Source organism: Caloenas nicobarica, chromosome 1, assembly GCF_036013445.1.
Source record: "Caloenas nicobarica isolate bCalNic1 chromosome 1, bCalNic1.hap1, whole genome shotgun sequence".
Taxonomy (NCBI): domain Eukaryota; kingdom Metazoa; phylum Chordata; class Aves; order Columbiformes; family Columbidae; genus Caloenas; species Caloenas nicobarica.
In genome coordinates this window covers 178728081-178752734 of record NC_088245.1, presented here as the reverse complement: position 1 = coordinate 178752734, position 24654 = coordinate 178728081, and the positions used below count along the sequence as shown (strand labels likewise).

At 37.1% G+C, this 24654-nt stretch overlaps 1 protein-coding gene across 1 annotated transcript in view; it reads right to left on the bottom strand.

Moving 5' to 3' along the window:
- DIAPH3 (diaphanous related formin 3) overlaps positions 1-24654 on the bottom strand; it is a 203793-nt gene that overhangs the window by 105151 nt on the left and 73988 nt on the right. Inside the window, exons 16-18 of the mRNA XM_065631897.1 lie at positions 22949-23044; positions 21912-22006; positions 20365-20466 (exon numbers count right to left, since the gene is read on the bottom strand). Coding sequence (XP_065487969.1) covers positions 20365-20466; positions 21912-22006; positions 22949-23044 — 293 coding nt within the window. The remainder of the gene's footprint in view (positions 1-20364; positions 20467-21911; positions 22007-22948; positions 23045-24654) is intronic.

The window sequence follows — 24654 nt, the reverse complement described above, 5'->3', positions numbered from 1 at the left end:
AAAGTTTGCCTTTAAATTGGAAGTATCTCCCTCCAAACCACAGTGACACCTAAGGTTTTACAGAGTATTTCTCAGCAGGTATCTAGTCTATCAATGCGAAAATAGCCCTGACAGTGCAATGTTCACAAGTTGTTTGGTGCTGATTATCCTGCAATAGACTCAGTGAAAAGGATAATGGCGACACTCTTCATCCATTTCAGTGTGAAGTCAAACAAGTTTTCCTAAACTGATACTGAAGGCTGCCTAATCCAAATGGTTTGATACTGAAGCAGAAGAGGATGGAATTTACAGTCTGTTTTATTGGTTTTATTGTGACAGTAGTAGAAGATAAAATTGGGTAGAGTTAACGTGTTATGCTACTCAGCCACTTCTGCAATGCCAGCTTGGCCCTGCAAATCCACTAAAGTAAACATTCCATTTGCATTTTACTCCAGATAAGAAATCTTGAAGTAAAATAAGCAATCCACTAACCACACTTCGGTTTGCATCACACAGCGTAACCGACAAACAGGTTGGGTTTTCAACCTAGTTTCATCTGAAAGACAACTTTACTATGGAGCTTTAGTCCACAGACTGACTCCAGCCTGGTCCTAAAGTAAAACACTGAAATGTGTATTGTTTGAATGTTAGCTCAGCACCAACTGTATGCAGATATTCTGTACTCATCACACACTAAATAGCATCCAACAGTTTAGTACAATTCTTACTTAAAAAGGAGTAAGAATAATGGGACTTGAATTTAAATACGACTTTTCACAGTGAAATGGAAATAACTAAAACCCACCTAAAATGAATACAGTGCTCTACAACTTCACACTTAATTTAGGAATAAATACCTAAAAGAATATTAAGGTACTGGACAGAGGCAAGTGTCACAAAGTCAGTCTCTTAGCTGCATCAGGAAGAATCAGTATTAACTCTTTTTCCTCAAACAAAAACATCTTTGCCAAGTCTTGGGAAACGGGAGAGGTGCCTGAGGACTGGAGGAAAGCAAATGTCACTCCGGTCTTCAAAAAGGGCAAGAAGGAGGACCCAGGCAACTATAGACCGGTCAGCCTCACCTCCATCCCTGGGAAAGTGATGGAACACCTTATCCTTGGTGCCATCTTAAGACATATCAAGGATAAGAGGGTCATCAGGGACAGTCAACATGGCTTCACCAAGGGGAAGTCGTGTTTGACCGACCTCATAGCCTTTTATGAAGACGTAACAAGGTGGACTGACGATGGCAGAGCAGTGGATGTGGTCTACCTTGACTTCAGCAAAGCATTTGACACCGTCTCCCACAGCATCCTCACAGCAAAACTGAGGAAGTGTGGACTGGATGATCGGGTAGTGAGGTGGACTGCAAACTGGCTGAAGGAGAGAAGCCAGAGAGTCGTGGTCAATGGGGCAGGGTCTGGTTGGAGGCCTGTATCTAGTGGAGTGCCTCAAGGGTCAGTACTGGGACCAGTACTATTCAATATATTCATCAATGACTTGGATGAGGGAATTGAGTGCACTATCAGCAAGTTTGCTGATGACACCAAGCTGGGAGGAGTGGCTGACAGGCCAGAGGGCTGTGCTGCCATCCAGCGAGATCTGGACAGGCTAGAGAGTTGGGCGGGGAAAAATTTAATGAAATATAACAAGGGAAAATGTAGAGTCTTGCATCTGGGCAGGAACAACCCTAGGTTCCAGTACAGGCTGGGGAATGACCTATTAGAGAGCAGTGTAGGGGAAAGGGACCTGGGGGTCCTGGTGGACAGCAGGATGACCATGAGCCAGCACTGTGCCCTTGTGGCCAAGAAGGCCAATGGCATCCTGGGGTGTATTAGAAGGGGGGTGGTTAGTAGGTCGAGAGAGGTTCTCCTTCCCCTCTACTCTGCCCTGGTGAGACCTCATCTGGAATATTGTGTCCAGTTCTGGGCCCCTCAGTTCAAGAAGGACAGGGAACTGCTGGAGAGAGTCCAGCGCAGGGCCACAAAGATGATGAAGGGAGTGGAGCATCTCCCTTATGAGGAAAGGCTGAGGGAGCTGGGTCTCTTTAGCTTGGAGAAGAGGAGACTGAGGGGTGACCTCATCAATGTTTATAAATATATAAAGGGTGGGTGTCACAAGGATGGAGCCAGGCTCTTCTCGGTGACAACCAACAGTAAGACAAGGGGTAATGGGTTCAAGCTGGAACACAAGAGGTTCCACTTAAATTTGAGAAGAAACTTCTTCTCAGTGAGGGTGACGGAACACTGGAACAGGCTGCCCAGGGAGGTTGTGGAGTCTCCTTCTCTGGAGACATTCAAAACCCGCCTGGACGCCTTCCTGTGTAACCTCACCTAGGTGTTCCTGCTCTGGCAGGGGGATTGGACTAGATGATCTTTTGAGGTCCGTTCCAATCCCTAACATTCTGTGATTCTGTGTGATTCACCTTCTCCATTGATATGTGTACTACTACTTCTCAGCATCTTGAGAATACTATTCTTAAAGTTTGTTTTTTCTCCATTCAGGAAAAAACCTGAGACTAGAAAAAACACAAAACACCTCAGAAATTATCCAGATTTTTAATATTTGTCCCCACTCAGGTCGCAATAGAGACGATCATTAAAATCAAACCATGGGAACTGACAAAGTGTAAATTACATTGATTTTAAATGGTAGCAAACTCAAGAAACAACAGAAGCAGTAGATGATGCATCATTTATTTACTCAGCTTCTCAGACAGGAAGATTCTTGAAACTGAAATTCTCAGGTACTCTAGATCACAAAGATGTGTTACACAAAGATGAAAGATGCAAAGTTTTCATCAGAACCAGTTGAATTATGACAAGTTAAGAAATGCTTTATGTAAGTCTTAAGGATGAATGCAGAAGTATGTAATCTAAAAAATTATATACTGAAGCACCTGCCAGAAGCACAACAGAAATGCCACTGTGCTTTTTAATTATCGTTTTTTTAAACACTCTGAAATCCTTAGGTCATGTACAACATATGTTGTCGGTACTATTTGTTTACCTGTCCACTGAGTCAATGAGAAGGGAGGAGATAGAGAGTTCCCTCAGCAATATATGGCTTGCTTTGTGACTTGTAGTCTACAAATATATTCAAACTGTAAAATCCATATACCTTATCACAAGTGATGCTAAGAATTTAAGTGTTATGATGTTGAGAGGCTTATGTTCGTGCCCTGTGCATTTTTATACTCAGCATATAAGCACATGTCTATTTGTCCTTACAGTGGAATCCTGAAAACAGACAATCCGAATAACTGAAAAGGCAAGTTGAAATAGAAAGCTAAAGAGTGAGTGCACTACACACATCAGAGAACTCAGTGCATGGGTAGGTAACAAATTGTTCTGTTTTCCAAGTAATAGTCCACAAGGATATCCGCACTATGTACAAGTCCAAATGGGAATTGACAACTGAGCTGAGCTATCTGGTAGTAGCTCTCACAGCCTTTTATCCACCAGCAAAAAGAGGCTTTCCTCTCAAATACAGTATATATCAGAAGGCACCTGCAAGAGTGTGCCATCTGGTAAACTTGTGCTTCCACTGTCTGCTTTGTTGATATCAAGTAAAGGAACAGAAGTTACACTGACATTACATTTTGATTACTGAATGTGACTCATTCTTCCACAAGCTCGTAGAGAAAAACACTGCAAGGGTTTTAGTTTCACAATATACCTCCCTGAAAGGACCAAGAGTGTCAAGGCTGTCAGACCACCTGGAAGTGTTCCAAGCCAAAAAATAAAATATCAGTTCCAGCCAAGGCAACTAAAAGAGTAAACTGGATTCCCTGTGGAAAATGTATGGGTTTTCGTCACTGCAGCATCAGCGAACTCCACAGACCACACAGGTAAAAAGTGTCATGTTTCTGATGGCATTATGTCTAACAAGGATGGACCGGCAAGGCCAGTCTGCAGATCTCAGAAATGGGGGCATGGCTTTTGAATACTCCAGAAGTCACCTGTTTTATGAAATAATCCATATTGCTAATGGGGACTACAACACAGCTGTGAAAACAGAGTTTACAGTCTTCATACTGAAATTCACAGATAACTATGTTCTGCTATGAAAAGAAAGGTGATCTTTTTTTTCTTATCCAAAGAAATACAACTAGATTTACCAACATCTTGATCAGAATGGAAGGCAGAGACAGCTTTTGTTTCTCCAAGTTGAATTTACACAACAGTATTTCCCTTAGAAGGAAACATTCAAAAGTAGGAGGGTCTGAATTTCCCAAATTCTTCTATTTTTAGCAGACATAACAGATGTCAGAAAAGCTATTTTCATTAAAAGGTACATATGGAGCAGATGTCACTAGACTCAAAAGCTTTCCTCACGGGAAACCAAGTCAAGAGTTTAATATAGGTAAAAATCCTCTGTAAAACTTCTAATTCAGACAGATAGCATAAATAAATTTATACCAGAAATCAAGGGCAGAAGTCACCAAGAAATTTAAACTGGAAGAATATAAAACCAAACCAAATACATAATCTGTGGCAAAAACAGTCTTGACATGAAGTGTCACATAAGTGAAAGCTGTGGAGGATAGCATGCATATCTTGGAGAGAGTTTCCCAGTTTCCCAGATCAGTTTCTGATCACAGGGAAAGTAAATCCTAAAGCACTTGGGCTCCATAGGAGCTCCTCTGAGCTCTAAAATCTGAAGCTGGAACAGGTGAAATGTCTGCAGTGTCATTTCAAGCTCCAGGGACCTAAGAGGTACTGAGTAGCAGCAAGATTCTCCAGCAGAGCTGCCTTACATTAGCCAGTCATTTGGATGCTGTACTTTATTTAGGTGGCTAAATTCCAAGAAACCCTTGAAGTTGCTGAGAGTCAAAATGGCAGAATCATGTACTGATCATCATCTTAACTCAAAACAGAAACCTTTTTCTTAAGATATTCAAATCACAACATGAACATTAGAGGATTGCTTATATTTCTGGTGAAACAAAAGCACCAAGTCAGCTTCAGGACAGACATTTAAAGGAATCTGCAAAGTGAATCGCTGGAGGCAAAAGTGAGGGCTCTTCAGACAAACAACCTTATTGATCTGAAGTTGTGTAGAGATATCTGACAGGCAGAAAACTGAAATAGTCTATGTGTCTGGCAGAAGAAACAATAATCAACCACTTCCAGCCATCTGACTTAAAATCAGACAATAATAATACCTTTTAACCTATTGTTTAGACTACCTACCCAAAAGAGTTTTACCAGAACCGAACAAAGATAAGAGTGAAACCTGCTGGTACTGAATCTTCTACAGGAACACTCCTCTATGATTCAGCATCACAATCTTTCAGTGATACAGACAAAACAACATAATCCAATCTAACCAAATGGTAACTGCAAATACTCAGATCAGTGCAGATCATGATGGCTAGTTTCAGAAGATATTTCTGGAGCCTGGTTCTCCTCCCTATCCAGGTCCAAGGTTTGAAAGACACCAACAGTAGAAGAATTAAGGATGTTATCCCCCTAAATGACATAAGTAACTTGACTGCAATATGTAATGAAGATTTTTTAACTGTCACAGATATAGCAAAAAGTTAATCTTTGGAAACACTCTTGGAAAGGCTGGCATTACTGATAGAGAACATTGACAAGGCAGAGCAGCAGATACATGTGACTTCCAGAAAACAAAAAAAGAAGTAAAGGTTCACAGGCAGAAATTAACACAATCAAAATATCTCATAGCACAGATGCACCTCATCATTTCAGGATTTTAAATAAACTGAAATGTCCTGGAGTATGGCTGTGTCCAAGCATCGAGGATTAGGAAAGGCAGAGTACACCCCAGCAGACATAGTGATAGTATGATACTTTCCAGACAACAATGAAAAACATTAATATATTCTGAGTTATCCTCAATGAGGACATACAGGTGAAACCATCAGCTGAATATGGAATTGATCATTTTAAGTGTCTGCTGAATTATTTAAGACAAACTAGCCTTCATCAGGCCTCACTCTGATCTTCAATTTACTCTAGTGAAATGTTTTCCTTTGGTACGAGCTCATTAAAACACATTCATCAATAAAGAAGCTGTGAAGCCACGTGAGGATTGCTTGCCAAATTCTATTTGGGTTTGCTATCACCGTATTTCACAAGGTTTGGGCACTAATTATTTCTGACACAATATTTCAAAATTCCCTCAGTTTTATCTTGGAGTAAATAAAAGTGATCAAGGAAAAATCTGTTTCTTTTTCTTTCACTCCCAGACAGCATGGGGACCTATTTCCAAATACCTCAAGTTTTAAGAAAATAAAAAAAGCAGGAGCTATCTATCATACGTGGCTCTTGAGACACTATTCTCAGCTGTGAGACTGCTAATACAGTCGCCTATACCCAAGGTCAAATGACCACTAATAGCATCCTGGCAAGCATTAGCAACTTTTTACATTAAAAGTGTTCACAAAAAACATCAAAATTATGATTTTTTTTTAAAATCGAATTGTACTTATGGATTTAAAACCATATTGCCAAATTAAATATATCTAGGACTATCTTACACCACTAAGGATTACAGACACTGAAGAGTTTACATGCTTATTACTGGATTCAGCTCCCTCAACACAGCATAACCAAATGAGAAGTATTTTTGGGAACAGTTCCTGGTGCAACAGGCTGTTAATGTATGTTGGCATGGGTAGGCCTGAAGCCTTAATACTGTTGTGTGGGCAAGAGAAGCGGGAGAGGTGGATGTGCGCTGCTGAGGAGCTGGTGGGGAACTATAGCTACACAACATTCTTAGCTGGAGCAGCAAGAAAGCCTACACAACAACCTGCAACTCTCTAAAGAATCAATTATTTTTTGAGTATTCTGGCACTCATGTATATAAACTGTATCCCAAAATAACTTGGGGAAGGTGGGGGCAAAGACCTGGAGGTACCTCATATGGAACCAAACATTGCAATGCACCTCTGTTCCTCCAAAAGCATCCTGAGATGTCAGGACTGAGAGGTGCAGGGATGCCTGGTAGACATTCAAGTTCTGAACAGCTGGAATATGCTTGTAGCCAACTTTCCTATGATGTGCTGCTCCGTCTTCCTCATGACGATAAAGGCAAGATGTGCTTTGTAACCATTATAACTTGACTTAATAAACCTATCTGCCTCTGTCTTGTTCTTGAGTCCTCAACTATCTGACTGGATGCTCAGCTCATTCAGCTCTTGCTGTCTCACAAACTGTGCCCAGAAATTGTTTGGCAAAGTGCAATTCTGCACAGGCCAAAAGCATACCCATGTCTACTAACAAATTAGCACTACGGACAATTGCAGTTTAATGTCCAAAAAATTCTCAGGCACTTTTTAGTTGATTAATACAGACACAGCCTTAAAATGTCACTTAGTGATTTACCATCCCCACAACTGCTAAAAATAGTGGGATATAAGATGGTTCAGAAAGTTGCTTTCAAAATATTAAATAATATTCAAAACCAATATAAAAATGATGAGAACTGAATTTGGATGGTTTTGGTCACTATTATTATCTGAATGATTTTAGTACCAAAAAAGGAAAGGTTGCCAAGGACATGAAGAACTGCATACAGGAAGCAACACTTATAGATCCAAAAGAATGAAGGATTTCAGGGCCTCATACAAAATGTAAAAGCTATGCAGATTCTCTGAATCATCACCTGCAACAAGTTATTTTAACCAACCATTGTTTTGTTTCCTCTTAAATACAAATATGTCAAAGAGTATGGAAAAAAAAAAATCCACCCACCACTTGCCTCAAGCATTTTCAGCATAAAACAGCAATGCAGACGAACTCAGAAGATCTTCATCATTTCAGAATCTCTTTTTTTTTTTTTAAACCTAAAATTATAGCTTGTGTGGACAAAACCTGAGATAAGCGTAACTCAAAAAACAGGATATCATTCTGTGTTACCGATTCCTTACCATTAAATCCCCTGATAAAATCCACCTTACCAGTTTGAGACGAATTTCCAGGTGGCTTGCTTAGTAAAGGCAGAGATCAGATAATCATGCTATGACCTAGTCTATCACTGAGATTTGTGATATGATATCCTAGGTGCAAAGTGTTTGTTTTCATCAGAAAGGTGTTCTTAAAAATATGTAATTAAGTAGTTATATCATACTAATGGCAATGTTTATATGCCATAAGCTATCTGAAGCAATACTGTGTTTGGACATTTTGGTTAGTGTATATCTAGAATAAGCTGGGAAACATACTGCACTCCATTCTGTTTTCATAAGGGAGAATCAGATATTTATGTCACCCAAAAAAGGTGCCGGCTCAAAAAGGTGTCCGATTACAGCCTCTATAGTCTATCCAGTCGGTCAAATCCCTTGTTTTGTTATTCTCACTATTAGAAAAATATTCCCATCATCTCACCTGTATCTTTTTTGTCAAAAGTTTAAGCCTACTACATACTGCCATATCATCCATCAGTATTTACGATAAGTTATTCTTTTCCTTTTCCCATTTTTCCTACTCATATTCTGAGAGAACATTCTTGGTCTTAACTTAAAGAACTTAGAAACAATATTTCTTCCTATCACATGTTCCTATAGGTATCATCATTAGTCATCTCTGGAGCCTCTATTTTGGTCCACACATTTATAACTGATGTATTAAACACATCCAAACAAAATGTAATACCCTAGCTGGGACTTCAGCAGTGGTGAACAGAGGAAAAATCAGAAGTTTTACAGGCTATATTTGTACTTCTACATTTCAGTTTCATGTACATTTGTTGACTGCAAAATAATGGCACAACTGATTCATGTATGACTGAAAATCCACTACAATCCACCGTCCTTTACCAGAACTGCTCTGCTAACCGCAGACTTTAACTCTACAATCACTGCCATTTAAATCTTGAGTCACCGATGCTCCAAAAATATTTTTCACTCTCATTAAGCAACCTGTACTTGTTAAAAAATCTTTAGTAAAAAGAGGTACCCAGCAAAAAAAGGAAATTATTCAAGGGTCAGTTACAACAGAGCAATGTAACAAGAGGATGGTTACTGGAAACTGAATTATGATGCATCTGACATAAAAAAACTCCACCATAGTATTTCCAAACACCCCCTGCAAAAAGTATAGTTTGAAATGTAAATTATGAGAACATATCTGAAATACTTAAGAGGTACATTTCTCATTCTCCTGTTCTTACTCCTGTTCTTACTCCACAAATAAAAAGGAGAGTTGTTTGTCAATGAGTTCTTTTTCAAGTGGATGTTCCTTGCTGAACAGATTTTTAGAAGTGAGGAAGAAGAGTTCAACGTCTTCTTTTTCTCGGCGCCACTTCCTGTCTGCAGGACAGACATTCACAAAAGCCCTTTACACTATGGCTACATCATAAGGTCAATGTGATTTTTTCCTGCTCTATCGTTCTTTACCAGAAATATTAAGGTTAGTATGAACAGAAATGTAAGCATGCAAAATACACAGCAGCATAAGGGTCAACAGAATGAGCTGTGTTTCTTCTCAGGACATCATTCCCAGCAGGTTGCAGTGGCAAGTTGAACATGAGCCAGGATTGTGCCTGGCAGCCAAGAGGGCAACGGTGTCCTGGGTGCATCCAGCACAGCATTGCCAGCCGGGCGAGGGAGGTGATTGTCCCACTCTGCTCTGCACTGGTGCGGCCTCACCTGGAGCACTGTGTGCAGGTCTGGGCACCACAGGATAAAAAGGACAAACTGTTAAGAGTGTGTCAAGAGGAGAGCGAACAAGATGGTGAAAAGTCTTGAGGGCAAGACTTATGAGGAGCATCTGAGGTCACTTCGGCTGATCAGCTTAGAGAAGGCTGGGGGGTGACTTCATCACAGTCCGCAACTTTGTCTAGGGGGAAGTTGTAGGCCAGGGCAACCTGGCCAAGATTTTCAAGAAGCTCAAGTTACGAGATTTTGAGATAAAGACAACCTCATGGCAACTGATGACTTGTGACTATACAAAAGATCTGTCAAAAAAAAGCTTGCTGTCATCAATCAAGAACCACCACAGAGACATAATACGGGGTTGAAAGGGTCCCTTGTCCTCTGTGCTGCACATCAGCGATCCTGGCCAGACTGCCTGGACATGCACATGGCGCTGCTCAGAAAAATGTGGGTGTGACAGCGTGCGTGAATTAAATCTATAACAGGTTGAGCAGGAAGAAATCAATTTACATCAAAATTGTGTAAGTAAAAATCACTTTTGCTTCTCCATAAAAGAGAACTCCATAGTTTTTTCTCTATGCTCATTTTTCCATGCAAGTTTGAAACTTAAAAGCTTTGGGTTACTGTAAATCTGCCTTTTGTATTTATTCTTCAAATTAGAAGACAATTCAGAAAGTTTACTTCAAACAAGTAAGTAATAAGATGGCCTTATCTGTTGCTTCATGACCCTTACAATTTTAATATCTCAGAAAAAAAACCTCAGACTCAGATCTAATTAACACAAATGAACAAAAATAGGAGATAATGTTTAGTACTTGAATATTTTACATTCAAAAAGAACTAACAAATGTTGACTCACACATATCTATTCTAGCTTTATTAAAAATAATTATAATGAAGAATGGTTTATTTCTCAGCTCTCCAGCAGTCTCTCAAATAAGGACATCCTATTTATTTTCTCACACTATATTTCTCAAAAGGCTCTAACCTTGCTTGTCTGAAATTAATACCAATATATTATTGGATCATTCCTAATTATCCTGTATTTGAGTAAGTGATCTCCATTACTTCTTTCTGTTTTTATTTTTTAAAAGTTGTACACAACTAATAACCATAACTCAGAATAGCATTTAACTTGGACTTCCTATTTATTTGCAAGATAGTCTGTCATTGAAAAGGATTCATAAGAGTTCTTGTTGAAAAACTACTCTAAAGTCACATTTCCCAATAAACCAGCTCAGCTAGAAACTTTTAGTTTCTGCTTTCTTCAACATACCTATATTTTTCTTTTATTTTGTCATCTATAAGTTCTTTTCCTGTGAAACTGAATTGCACCTCCATGGTCCAAATCCGTTTATTTTAACCATTCTTTATACTTAAGATTACCCATGGTGGTATGTCTCCTTTTAAGTTTCTCTCGAGAGGATACCTAAATGAACATTATTTTTTCTGAAGTTATCAGAATCTTCACTTGGCAGCCAAATAGGGGCTTTAGATGTCCTAAGCAAGAGATAAGAAAAGCAAGGCCGTCCCCAGGTGAGTCAACAGTGGACTCATGCCAGAACACTGTCAGTGCCTGGAGTACAAAGGAAAAACATACTCTAATGGAGCGGAACTGAAGCAATGTTAGATGTTAGCTTAGCTCACACAGCCAGAGAAGGGCTCTGCTGCTCCTGGAAAGCCACACAAGAGGAAAACAAAGCAAACCCACAAACAAAGAAGCAAACAAAAAGAAGCCCCGCCACAATAAACAAATAAACACACAGCTAAAACAGGTGTGCATATTGGTTTCTCCTTCAGCTGTAAATGGACCCATGTTGCACGGTCATGAATGCTTAAGACAGACACTGTGCTGTGCCACCCAGACAAAACCCGTGAAGTCAAAAGAAAGCTGAAACTCAAGATGACCAAATAATAGCTAGAAGAGGGGACAATATAACTGTGTGCAAGTAAATATGAAACACTCTTCAACTTCTGGCAGGAAATCATCCGGTATTTCACGGAACTATGAGAAAAAACAGAGGTAATATGGCTGCCAGAGCTTTAGTGTAAGGAAACAACAACTGGGCTGATAGATACATTGAGGGCTGTAGGCCCCAGTCTTTGAAAGAAGTGATTGAGAATTCCACGCACAGACACGACCACTTCTTTGTTCAATGCAGTTTTGAAAGAGACCAGCCTTTAAAGAATTTCACACAATTAAGATAAGGAACTTTTACCAGCTGAAGAGTAAGGGTGAGAAGGAAATTTAAATTAAAAAAAAAAAAGTAGAAAATTTGTTTACATGAGGAAGACAGAAGGACAAAAACCAGCAATGAGCTCATCATCAACAGCGGAATACAAGGAAAATATAAACAGTCAGTGCTGTAACCGGAATAAAGACACGTAATAACATTGTTAAACTTATATTTGGATAAGAGTCATTGGATAGATTGATACAGCAGAGGGAATGTCTAAATGGCAGGTGAGATGTATTCTAAAGAATATGCAATTGACCAAGTTTTGAAGTAAAAAATTCAGAGAGAAAAAAGTTACTGCAAACAAGAATGGTGATAACAGTATTTGATAAGTGTTTCTGCTTGTTCAAAAAATTAAGGAGATAAAAGGTAAATATTTGGCAAAGACAGGCAAACTGTTTTCAATAAGAAAAAAGAGCTAAAAATTTTAAACCTGCTTGACAACAAAATCTATGATCATCAAAAAAGTGAAGATGACAAAAAGTAAAAGAAAAGCAACTGCTATATGAATCAATGGTCATAAGTGTTGTCTATTAGGTGTTTCAGACAAAAAAATACTGCAGATGGCTAAAGCATGAGACTTGTCCTACAGAAAATTTCCTCCTGAATCTTTATCATACGAAAGAATTACCTTACACTGCTTTAACATGCCTCATCCTCTTTTACAAACTTTTTGCAAAAAAAGTACATAGCACAGTTTAGCACAAAAAGTGCAGCCAGGTAAATATTAGGTTTGTAGCTAACATACTTTTAGAAATGCCACACACAAAAAAAGTGCTAGGTTAAAAAGGCTTCATTTTAATAAAGATTCCCAAAGTCCAGTTAGTTATTCCAGAAATCTCATTTGTTATTTAGTAAAAATATTATCTTAAACTGGGATAAATCAGCATTTAGTACATACTTCTATTTTTCTTCTAAAAAAAAAAAAAGATTCTAAACTATTGCTTGACATCCCAACATTTATTATTTCGTGATTCCAACTCTTTTTTCACTAGAATACTCAAAAAATTTGCAAGATGCATAACATGAGTTTATCATATTCTTACAATATTCAAAACCTCACCAGTGGTTTCTGATACACTCTTTGACTGCAAGGACAAAAAAAAAGGAAGAATCACAGACAAACTGGAAAAGGAATGCAACAGCTCTCCAGTGTTTTGTCATCTTGTTCGTAAGGCAGAAAGATATTTAAGTGCTATATTTCAAGAACTCGGTTTCTTCTTTACCCCATAAATTTTAGCAAAAATAGTTCAGTGTTTCAGCACTTTATAACCTCTTATGCAAAAAGACTCAAAGAAATATGCTATACGGTATACATTAGGTATAATTAAATATAAGGCTGGGTAAAATTATGTAACAACGAAAGCCTTTGGAGAAAGATGTCTGAAATGCAAAGTGTCACTGTTGATGGCAAACGCTTTGGGTTTTGTTTCAGATGAAAGCCAAATATACATCTGTACTCAGCAGCAAGGCTTGAATGGTGGTATGGCAATAGTTCAGCAGTGAAAATCCATTAAACAGGTTACTGCATTTAAAGTATCAGTCACAATTAATAAATCTAACTAGTAACTATTATATCAACTTTACTGAAAACAAATGAGATTGACATTATTTAATGGTCTACTCCTTTATTTGATACAACAACAGAGACTATGTCCAAAATTAAAAAATATTCTGTAAACCAATATGTTTTTCTCAGTAGGAAAGAACTACTTGCAGAACAAATCAACATTACTAAATGTTTGAAGTCCTAAAGCAACATAATACTTATATCACCCACCAGAGAAAGCACTAGGAAAAAAAAAAAATATCCAAAGAAAACAACCTTCTGTCAACAGTCACCTACCAGATGATCATCTAGCTGAAACCCCATACATATTAGATGGGTCTCACATTGCAAGTGTGTTGTCATATGGCTACTCATTTCTAAACACAATCTTCATCATTCACATGTTTTATAGAATATATCACCCATTATCAGTCGTAATCAATGAAACCTCCAAGAAAATAACATGACAGTTAAACTGCTTTAGGAAGAAGTTTATTGCACTGAGTAAAAGCATGAGTAAAAACTATAGTAAAACAAAATGCAATTGAATATTTAAATTTCAGCAAGCACAAGCATACTTCATCAACAATTTGAGCAACGAAATACAGCATTCAAACCAAGATCAAGTTAAGATAAAACTATTATATGAAGCTAAGTTAAGCACTTAATAAGATGAACATATTTAATACAGTTTTCATAAAATACTTCATGGATGCATAGAAGCTACCCCCTGCCCGCCCCCCCCCCCCCAAAATAAAAGTAACCCAAACTCCACAGTAATAGTTGATAGTATCTATGTTCTGAGACATCAACCTGGATTAAGTGAAGGTAAGAATGTACAGGAAAATAAAGCAGTTTATCTAAGGAAAACCTAAAGTCTGGAAAAGAAGATAAGGGTAATAAAGGATTTGCTTTAAACTTACTGCTGAATGAACAGAAAACATAGAAGTGCAAAATAACTTAAGAATAAGAGGATAATTGCAGAAACCATAAAAGCAACCCATCGAGTCGCTACAAAAAGAAAAACAAAACCTCAAGCCACACTCATGAAGGGACACTGAACTGTTTAAGAGTCATGCCCTCAATGTCTTTAAGCCAACAACAAAAGTTAATTAACTTCGGTTGAAGTAAAACATACAATACTGTAAGTCACAGCATGCCAGTATCACAGTGAGTGTCTAGCTGTTTCTTTCAGAATACCAAATCTTGACTTTGAATTCAAAGTCAGAAGGACAAAGAGGGCTCCATTATAATTATCAGTTTATTGACTACTTAGGCTCTTCCTTGGAAGTCAAATAGTTTAGTCATTCCCTTAATCATAACTTTAGACCAAATTAACATGGGATCTCTGAATTCTCTGAAATACCATAGCTACAGGACATTAATCAGCTGAAAGACAAACCTGAAAGTAATGTACAGTATGTTTGTTTGACTCCCCTCATTTGAAGAGATTAGCAAATAATGAGGCATAAACCAGCTATTTTAAGGAAAAACCAACAACTAAAAACCATCAACAAATACACTTAGAAGATTAATATTTATGTCAACAGCAGTACTTAAAAAATGAGTATAAGTTCTCAGCCCATTGCCCAGCCAGACTAAAACAAAAGATAAAGACAGCCTGATGGAGATTGAAGAACTTTGATAAAACACAAATACATAAGATTCCATTTACAAAGACTAAAATAAGTGACTCCTTCAAAACTTCCTGCCTCCAAGAGAAATGAAAAATATTTCATGTTAAAAACTGATTGTAGCTTATTCTCTAAAAGAAGCTCTACTGGATGAATGGAAGGTGTGACACTACAAAAATGGTGCCTTTCAAATTTATTTGTACTTGAATACTACCAGATTAAAAAAAATTAAAAATAATAAAAAAACCCCACCAAACAAAAAAAACCAGAAACAAACAAAAAAACAGCAAAAGGACAGTGAAATCAAATAAATTATTGCGTAAGATTTAAGAAAAGTGTGAATTAACTTGCAGGGGTGCTTTAAAATGTATCTTCATTTACAAAATTATTCACGAGTAGTGCTGAAAGGAGAGTAATTAAAGGATTAATGTGACTGAACTAAGTAACACAAATGTGTTCAGAAATGTTATTACTTGTAACAATACATGCAGCAGAAGACAGTTAGACAATAGAATACTATATTGATACCAGAAAGATTTGCTGGCTATTAAGCAGACACCATTTTGCTTGCCAACTGAATTACCTTTTTAGACAAAACTGATCTGGATAGCCAATTCTATAGTTGTACAATACTGAGGATACTGTTAGCATTACAGAGACAATAATATGGTATTAAACCCACTGCCAAAAAGTGCTCAAATACTACAGGAGTCTTGCTGAAAGAATTAAGACTAGAGATTATTCAATAAAAATAGAAAATAACACTTGTTATGATGGTTTGATGACAGCAAAAAAATAAAAAAAACCCAACTTTTCCCCTATAAGCCAATTTGCTTTCCAAAAGACGTCTATTAAGTACTAGAGGGCTCCTGATCAACTGCAAAATGTTAACACCCTAAATTTCAAATTTATTACTATTGTTTGTATGTCCAATTGCAGTAAATCTGACATTTTTAAAGAACAAAAGACAGGTTTGTCAGTTGGATAAGGCTCAAATATGAAATAAAAATAGCAAAGCAAGCTTTAACCAATGTGGAATTAATTTTTAAATGTCTTATTTGAATCAATGTCTATTCTTGATAATAAAGTTAAAAATACGTTTGCTACTTAACTTTGTATTTTACTAATTCAGTTAAAACGCATAACCTTGCGAGTAATTGTCCTCTATAAGTATTTCCTCAATGAGTCAGTTACATAAATAATACTGCTGGAATGATTTGGCACCATCAAATAGGTGTCTGGTCCTCAGCCAGTCCAGTTCATGGTCAAATTTACTGGTGTAAATCTACCTTTACTGGCATTTTGCCATAATTTGTCAGGCTCAAATGAACCTGCTGAAGTTTAGACACGCTTATCTCTGTCATCCTGGCAGACACAGTTTGAAACAAGGTTATCAGGGAGAAGGATTGTGCTCAAGCTACTTTAATTCAGCACAGGACACCTGAATTTTTCTCAGTAAGGCGGGCGGGGAAAAATTTAATGAAATATAACAAGGGCAAGTGTAGAGTTTTGCATTTGGGCAGAAACAACCCCAGGTTCCAGTACAGGCTGGGGAATGACCTATTCGAGAGCAGTGTAGGGGAAAGAGACCTGGGGGTCCTGGTGGACAGCAGGATGACCATGAGCCAGCACTGTGCCCTTGTGGCCAAGAAGGCCAATGGCATCCTGGGGTGTATTAGAAGGGAGGTGGTTAGTAGGTCAAGAGAGGTTCTCCTTCCCCTCTACTCTGCCCTGGTGAGACCTCATCTGGAATATTGTGTCCAGTTCTCGGCCGCCTCAGTGCAAGAAGGACAGGGAACTGCTGGAGAGAGTCCAGCGTAGGGCAACAAAGATGATGAAGGGAGTGGAGCATGTCCCTTATGAGGAAAGGCTGAGGGAGCTGGGTCTCTTTACCTTGGAGGTGACTGAGGGCTGACCTCATTAATATTTATAAATATATAAAGGGTGAGTGTCACAAGGATGGAGCCAGGCTCTTCTCCGTGACAAACAATGATAAGACAAGGGGCAACGGGTACAAACTGGAACACAGGAGGTTCCACTTGAATGTGAGAAGAAACTTCTTCTCAGTGAGGGTAACAGCACTGGAACAGGGAGGTTGTGGGGTCTCCTTCTCTGGAGACATTCAAAACCCGCCTGGACGCCTTCCTGTGTAACCTCATCTAGGTGTTCCTGCTCCGGCAGGGGGATTGGACTGGATGATCTTTTGAGGTCCCTTCCCATCCCTAACATTCTGTGATTTTTTGATTCTGTGAAGACTGAGGCAGATGAACCTCTCCTCGACATCAATCACCTACCCTTTCAGTTTTCTAATATTAAATTTTCTGGAAACCCACAAACTTTTAACATTACTGAACAAAAGCACATAGAGCTGAATTCCAGATTAGACTCAAGTGTTTACTTTCTTTAAACTAAAAACTAATGTTTGATGTTTACATAAAACTTAAACATAAAACCCCAAAATGTTAACATAGAGTCCAATTCTGACAAGCACAGAAAGATTTGTCATCTGTGGCATCAACTGAGCTAGGAACTCTACTAAGAGCTTTTATTCATTACATAAGGAAATTTCATTCCCATCTCATACATGATTGAGATATGGGCCTACGCAGAAACATATTCTTAGGAAACGTGTGTATTACAATACATTATATTTTGAACATATGCAACTCCAGACTAAATCTAGTATACCTGATTTCTAATTTCATCAGATTCTTTAATGGCATTTAAGATGAAGACTTATTTTTGAGAATAAGGAAGAAGTTTGGAGAATCTAACATAACTGTTTCACCCTACAGGATTTGAAAAAAATTTTGGAGGGAAGGAGTTAACTCTTCTATAAGATAAGAAGCCTTCCATATCATACATCTGGCTGTGTATTCCAGGAATGCCCAATTACCATCTACTGTATATCAGTTGCAGTATTAGTTCATGTTCAAAGACAAATAATACGCAAGTGAGAAAAATAAAAGTTCAAAGCCCAGAACCATGGAACATCTAAAGAGAATTTGACATGTCAGAATGTACAATTAAAGTAAATGTAAATTATTTTTTTGAAATTATTAAAGTAATTATTTGCGGATATGGGGGTTTTTTTGGTTTTGGTTTTCGGGTTTGCTTTTTTTAAATGTGACATTAATATACTGACGCATCTTAGCTTTACATTGATTACCACAACTGGGTAAATAAATGTAGGAACTCTCATTTATAAAATTACAGATTTAAACCAAAATTTCCAGTTGGAGAACTGATCCAAACAGCTTCCTCCCAATTCTCACCACCAAAAGGTTAAATTCTGTTGGGTCATGGTGGATTTAACTGCTAACCTGTTTCTCTCTTTCTAAAGGTCTGTAATATAAACTAGGCTGAAAACAAATCTAAAACTTATTGTGAAACCTACCTTTCTGAAACTACTGCTATTTTATGGATCAAATAAACAAATATTATAACCAAACAAGTGAAAAGGTAATAATTTCTCTGTCTTCAGACCTTCTGTGTTCTTTCCAAGCAACAGAGGTGCTGAAAGCATTAGTTTCACATGTCATAAACCAACAAAATATGTTTTGACTGCATTTTTTTTTCATTGAGGGAGGACACTCCTTTTAAAGGATCTCAGAGACCTATTCAATGACCTTCTGAGGTAAGTGGTGATAATTTAATCAAATAAAGCAAGGTTAAGATTGAGATGAAATATAAACAGATGCCTTGAATGTCTGATAAAACCTCAACAAGAAACAAAACACAAAAAATTTGATTAGCTTTTTAACCAAGAAATTTGAACCAAGAGAAATTGATAATTTGGCTTCAAACAGAAAATCATATATTAAAATCTTGGAAATAAATAAAAGCATTAAAAACAGTGGTGTTCTTCCTCTTTCTTTTCTGCAGTTAGAAGACTCCCAAGAACACCAACACCAGCATCACATTAGACGTACAATGACTGTTAAAGATGGATCAAAAATGAACAGCAGCAACAGCTTTCAGCAAAAGTACCACTTCACAACTCGGCTGATCTTTTTGTGGTTGGTTGGTTGGGTTTTTTTAATTTTTGTTTTTGTCTGTTTGATACTCAAAGAAGACTCTGTCACATCTGCAACTGGCACCAATTCAGCGTAGTGGTGTTTCCTGACCAGACCAATGTTCTTCAGATGACTCCGGATAGTGACTACTGCTCTTATATTCCATACCTGTACTTCAACTGTTCCAATATTTAGTACAGGTATTTGATATCCACACAGATAACTATTAACAGCAATTGCCTTCATTTACAAAGACAAGATAGTCCTTTTCCTGAAGCCCACGGATACAACTAAAATATTTATTCCCGCCCAGGGAAATCCTCCCAGATGAAGCTAACAATGACCATCTTAGCTTGAAACACTAGAAGTGGACAAGAAAAATGAAAGACTTATATAGGTACGTGCACCTAGGAAAAGAAATAGCCTTATTCTGTGTTTGTCTGGATGAAACCCATTATGAATTACGAGCTACATAGAAATTTTATCCAAACTATATTTCCGCAAAAAGCATCAACTGCCAGCACGGAACTAGCAGTATTTTCTTTTATCTCTTCCTGTCCTCCTTTGTTAATTCAACCTGAGAGATATGAGAAGTGTATTTACCCGCTGGGAATGGAAAAAGTGACTACAAGTACTCATGACAGAACATACTATGAAACAGAGGAGGAAGGAGAAAGAATACATTAACATGGTGATAACTACAGTATTTTCTTCTCATTTACATGGAGAACAGAAAGAAAAATATAAGTGTAGAAAACTTCACTGAAAAAGTTAAAATTCAAACAAAATTAAAGCAAACGTATTTTAGCTATGGAAATTCAAAGACAAAGCTCTGTATCTCCCAGTGAAACTTTGGCACAGAAAATACCAGTGTTGGTTTGGGTTTTTGGTTGGGTTTTTTTGTTGTTGTTGATTGGTTATGTTTTTTTCATTGATTCCTTTTTTTTGGGCGGGGGGGGAGGGGTGGAGCTGCGGGTTTTGTTTGGTTGGGTTTGGGTTTTTTTGTGGTGTGTTTTTGTTGGTTTTGGTTTGGTTGTTTGTTTGGGGTTTTTTTTGCAGAGCGGGAAGGGGGATTGGTAAACTAAATCAGTTTTTTAAAGAAAGACAATCCCAAATAATTCCAGCCATAATATTCCAACATTCAGGCCTTTCACATCCATGGATATGTCCACTAAAAGTCAGATTAAAAGGCAGCACTTGTACTCTTCTCCCAGTCTGGAACCTCCTCACATTTAGGAAGCAGCAGCTGGTATTGTTTCTATAATATATTAAAACTGCTTTCCAGGAAAGGACAAAAATAAAGTGGTAACAAAATAGAACTCACCACAACTCCAAACTGCTCTGGCTCAGACAAGTTATTATACTCGCTCTTGAACCTGGACAATGCATTCAGCTGTTCTTGTTCAGGAAGATGTTTTATTAAATTCTACCAAGAAAAGTAAAATAGGCTTTAAAAATCTCGAATTCTATGTTGCTTGAATTATTGCAGGAATATGGCATTACGTACCCATCATTACCACACAGTTCAAAGACAACACTCTGCCCTGAAGACTTTACCATATTTCAAGAAAGGATCAGAAATGCTAACTCTAGCATTTCCCCATTACTTGATGGAAAAGGCAGACATTTCAGTTAAGTCAAAATCTGTTTTATTACAATGCAAGTAAATAGCTTTTACGATATACAATCAACAGGTTGCTTCATGATATTACGGAGGACCTAATTTCATTAATAGACTAAATTCTCACTGTTGAAAAACAGTGCTAAGGTCAAATAGCATGAGAGAGAGTCTCAAAGCAAGCATGGACTATCTGAGACAGAGTTCAAGCTGAACGTAACAGCATAGCATATTCCATCTCTCAGCTTGTCATGCTATTTTAGAGCATTTCTAGTAGTATTCCAAATAAAACAAAGATACATATCATGCTTCTTTTGAGCATGAAGAAAACCTTCAAAAAGAAAAGTGACCTAAGTGTAAACTAGAATAAACAAACAGCTTAGAGGTATAAACTGCTCTGTTCATCCTAATAACCTTAAAGTATTAATAATAGTTTCTGTGCCAGTATTAACTGTATCACTGAATGAAATAAAGAGGCTTATACCACAATTATATGTACTGTCACTGAAGATGACGGCTCATGTTTGTTCCTTCAAATATTTCTTAAGAGAAACATTCTTCAAATCAATAAATCAGTAGATAAGCTCCTTTTAAAGGAAAGTGAAGTCTAACTAGATCAACAGAGTTTAATGATGTTAGAAATCCAAGTTTGAAGAAGTGAGGGCCACAATGCATGCGGAAAGGAAAGGAGCATGCTGAACATTGCAGAGTCTCCTCACTAGGACCTTATTTTGACATTCCAATACTGTGGAAATTTATTTTGGAAGCAAAGCGTACAAATATAGATTTGCCTTGTTTTGACCTTCGCATACAAATTGCTATGTGTTACAGGATGAGTCACACATTTGAATATCAAAGAGCCTTAATGCATTAGGAAATAGAGACTGTCTTAGTCTATGTTCAGGCCTTAGCTTATTGACCTATGTGGTAGACTGCTTCTTATAGAACTTGCTTAGCATAACTCAGCATATGTAACTAAGTTTGCTTAGGCCACAAACTGTGAACTTTTGAATTTTCTGCCCAGTTGAGTAAAGAGGGGCCCCAGAGTCAGTTCAAGTCAGAACATGAGGGAGCTTTGGTTGCCAGCAGAAGCTGCATCCCTAGAGATACGTAAAGGAACAGAACAGTGTGTCTGAGGACAAGAAACAGCAGAATGTGAGAACTTACTAATGTTCTGGCTTTTTAGCTACAAGCTTCTATTTAATGAGAGGCTTACCCTGAAATATTTGGATTCAAAGTGTCTTTTTCCTTACCTGAATCATGGACTCTGATAGCTGTGTCTCATCTACTTCCAATATCATCATTTTGATTTCCTCATAAGGCACTCGGAAAGAGCCAAGGAAAATTGCTAAAACAAAGATTCCACACATAATGAAGAAAGACAACAAACTTTTTCTACTTACAAAACACAAATTAAACAGTCTATAGCATCTACAGGTTAACAAAGACTATGCAAAGGAATACAGATAAAAAATAACAAATTCAAATGTATTTTTAATTACTGTTCTACAGTTCCAGCCTCTTCCATCCATTTGTTATGCACAACATCTAGCATCATAGAAGACCTCCAGAAGCGGACAGTGACAAGTCTACTCTGCAGGATAATCTTTGCTGTTATAGTACTTTGTGCTGAAGAGACAATTACACTTTTTTCTTCAATGGTCTTGTCAGAGCTTTCTCTTAAAAGAAGCATCATGAGAAACCAAAACCATATAAACAGTTAAAAACCAAAATGTTCTTATAAACACTGTTTTTTCATTCACTACAATCCAATCGTTTCCTATTTTATCTCTGCAGGCATTTAGGAACCTATTCTTTATAGCACTCCTCTCCATCAAAACTTCATAACCTTTATTTGCATACTAGTGCATAATACTGACTATTGCCTTCTTTCTATAAAGTACATGAGAGATGGCCACACTTCTTGTAGACATTATTGTTGTTTCTCTGGGGGAGCATGGAGGGCGTAGCGGGACAGACATTATTGCTTGATGCATATGTTTAAAATATAGATAGATAATTAGATATACAGCTGTATGCTTGTACTTCAATGTATACAAAAGATAATAATTTCAGTCTTAAACAAGGGAAAACCTTTAACTGTTTTCTGGGTATTTTGGAATGTGTTTCAGTTGTATCAAGCTCTAATGTCTGGGCTTAACACCAATATGCACGTATTCTCACACGCTTTAAATAAAAAGTGGTTACCAGGCAGTCAGACAAGAGAGAAAGACATTTTTATGGAACATTTAGACAACATTACTTTGTCATGAAACCAGAATCTACTTACACAGATTCTGTGCAATCTTTGGGTCCAAAACTTTTAATTCTTTGATTCGTTTCTTAATGGATTTCTTTTCTTCAAAGTCCTCCTCCTCTTTTTTTACTGCCAAAGTAAACACAAATACACTCACTGTTTACTCTTAATATTTAGAGAAAATATTAACGAATTCAGAAAACACATTTGCTATCAAACATAGTCAGTTCACAAAGAACATATCATAGAATATACAGACCAAAAAAAATAGAGGTTTTGCATTTATTCCTTGTATTCACAAAATTTTTGCTCTTCAGTCAAATTTTTCAGCTTGTCAGCCTTCTAGAAAAAGATTTTTTTTTTGAATATATAGAAACTGAATGTTAATGGTAATTGTACAAATGATCTAAGGTCATGAAAGTCATATTTAAAATGGCATGCAACATACTTCAGTCAGCCTGGCCAGGTCACCATTCTGAACTGGATTTTACCAATAACAAATCTTAAAGAAGATATGTCAATATGTCTCAGCATTGAGCAATAAAGAATTAACCCAAAATTTAAGTATTTTTGTGACAGCTTTTGTCTAAATATATGCACCAAAATTATCAAAGACGACCGGCTCATTAAAAACTTAGTATTACTTTATGATATAAATGAATGTATACCTATTTTTCTTATCTCCTCCAAAACTATGTATTTTTAAACAGATGATGTAAGCACCATATTATAAAATACCACAAAGTGATTGTATAAACGTACATTAACACTGCTGGAAATTTTGGTTTATTCTTTCTTTTCAGAAAATAATTCATAAAATAGGATCTCCCAAATGCATTATATAAGCTGAATTTATTTCTTATTATTCACACGTTGTCATAAGAATTTCACTTAAAATAACTGCATAGGCTTGATAATGTATTAGTAGGAAGCATTCCAATTATTGTGCAAACAAATGAAAATACCAAAACCACACAAATCTTTCCTTAAATCCAACTTGGTTGTCCTCTTTTATTTTCTTACTTTTTTTTTCTTTCTCTTTTTTTCCTCTCCCAGCACAAATCTTCACCATCAAATGTTATTCACCCTATGTATTACTATTGTTTATCTGATTCTCCGTACTCTCTCACAAATGAAATTAGTTTCCATGCTTTTACAGCATGATTGTTCCAAATTAAGTTATACGTGCTTCAAATATTTGAGAGTAGAAAATACGTTGTAATAAAGGTATATGCTACTGACTTCAGAAGGAGATGGATATATATGAGAGGTCTTGTCAAGAAGGCATAGGATTAAAATTTCTAGATCACTGATGATTCCTGACAAAACTAGATGTAACATGAATTATCAAGAGGATTTCACTAAGTTGAAATTACTTCTGTCAATTTTAAGCTTTGAGAGTTATGTCATTCTTAAAAAATGTTTTTCTAACCACAGTAAGTTTTGCCTAGGATTGGGACACAGACTAAATGACCTCTTGAAGTCTTTGAGCTTTGTTGTCTGGGATAGTACCAAAGACATAAGAACTAAAAGACTTCACATAGTGACTGAAGAAACTACATTCTAGTCCCTTCATAGTTTGTGGAGACACAAATTTGAATCATCTCCTAAATCACTTCTTATACTCTACACCTGGCAGGCAGCATGATGATCCCCTTTAGGGCATGACAGAGTGCAAAAAAGAACGTGGTATTCTGAAAAATGAAATTACTGAGCTGAGACTTAAAGCAGTCCTTGCA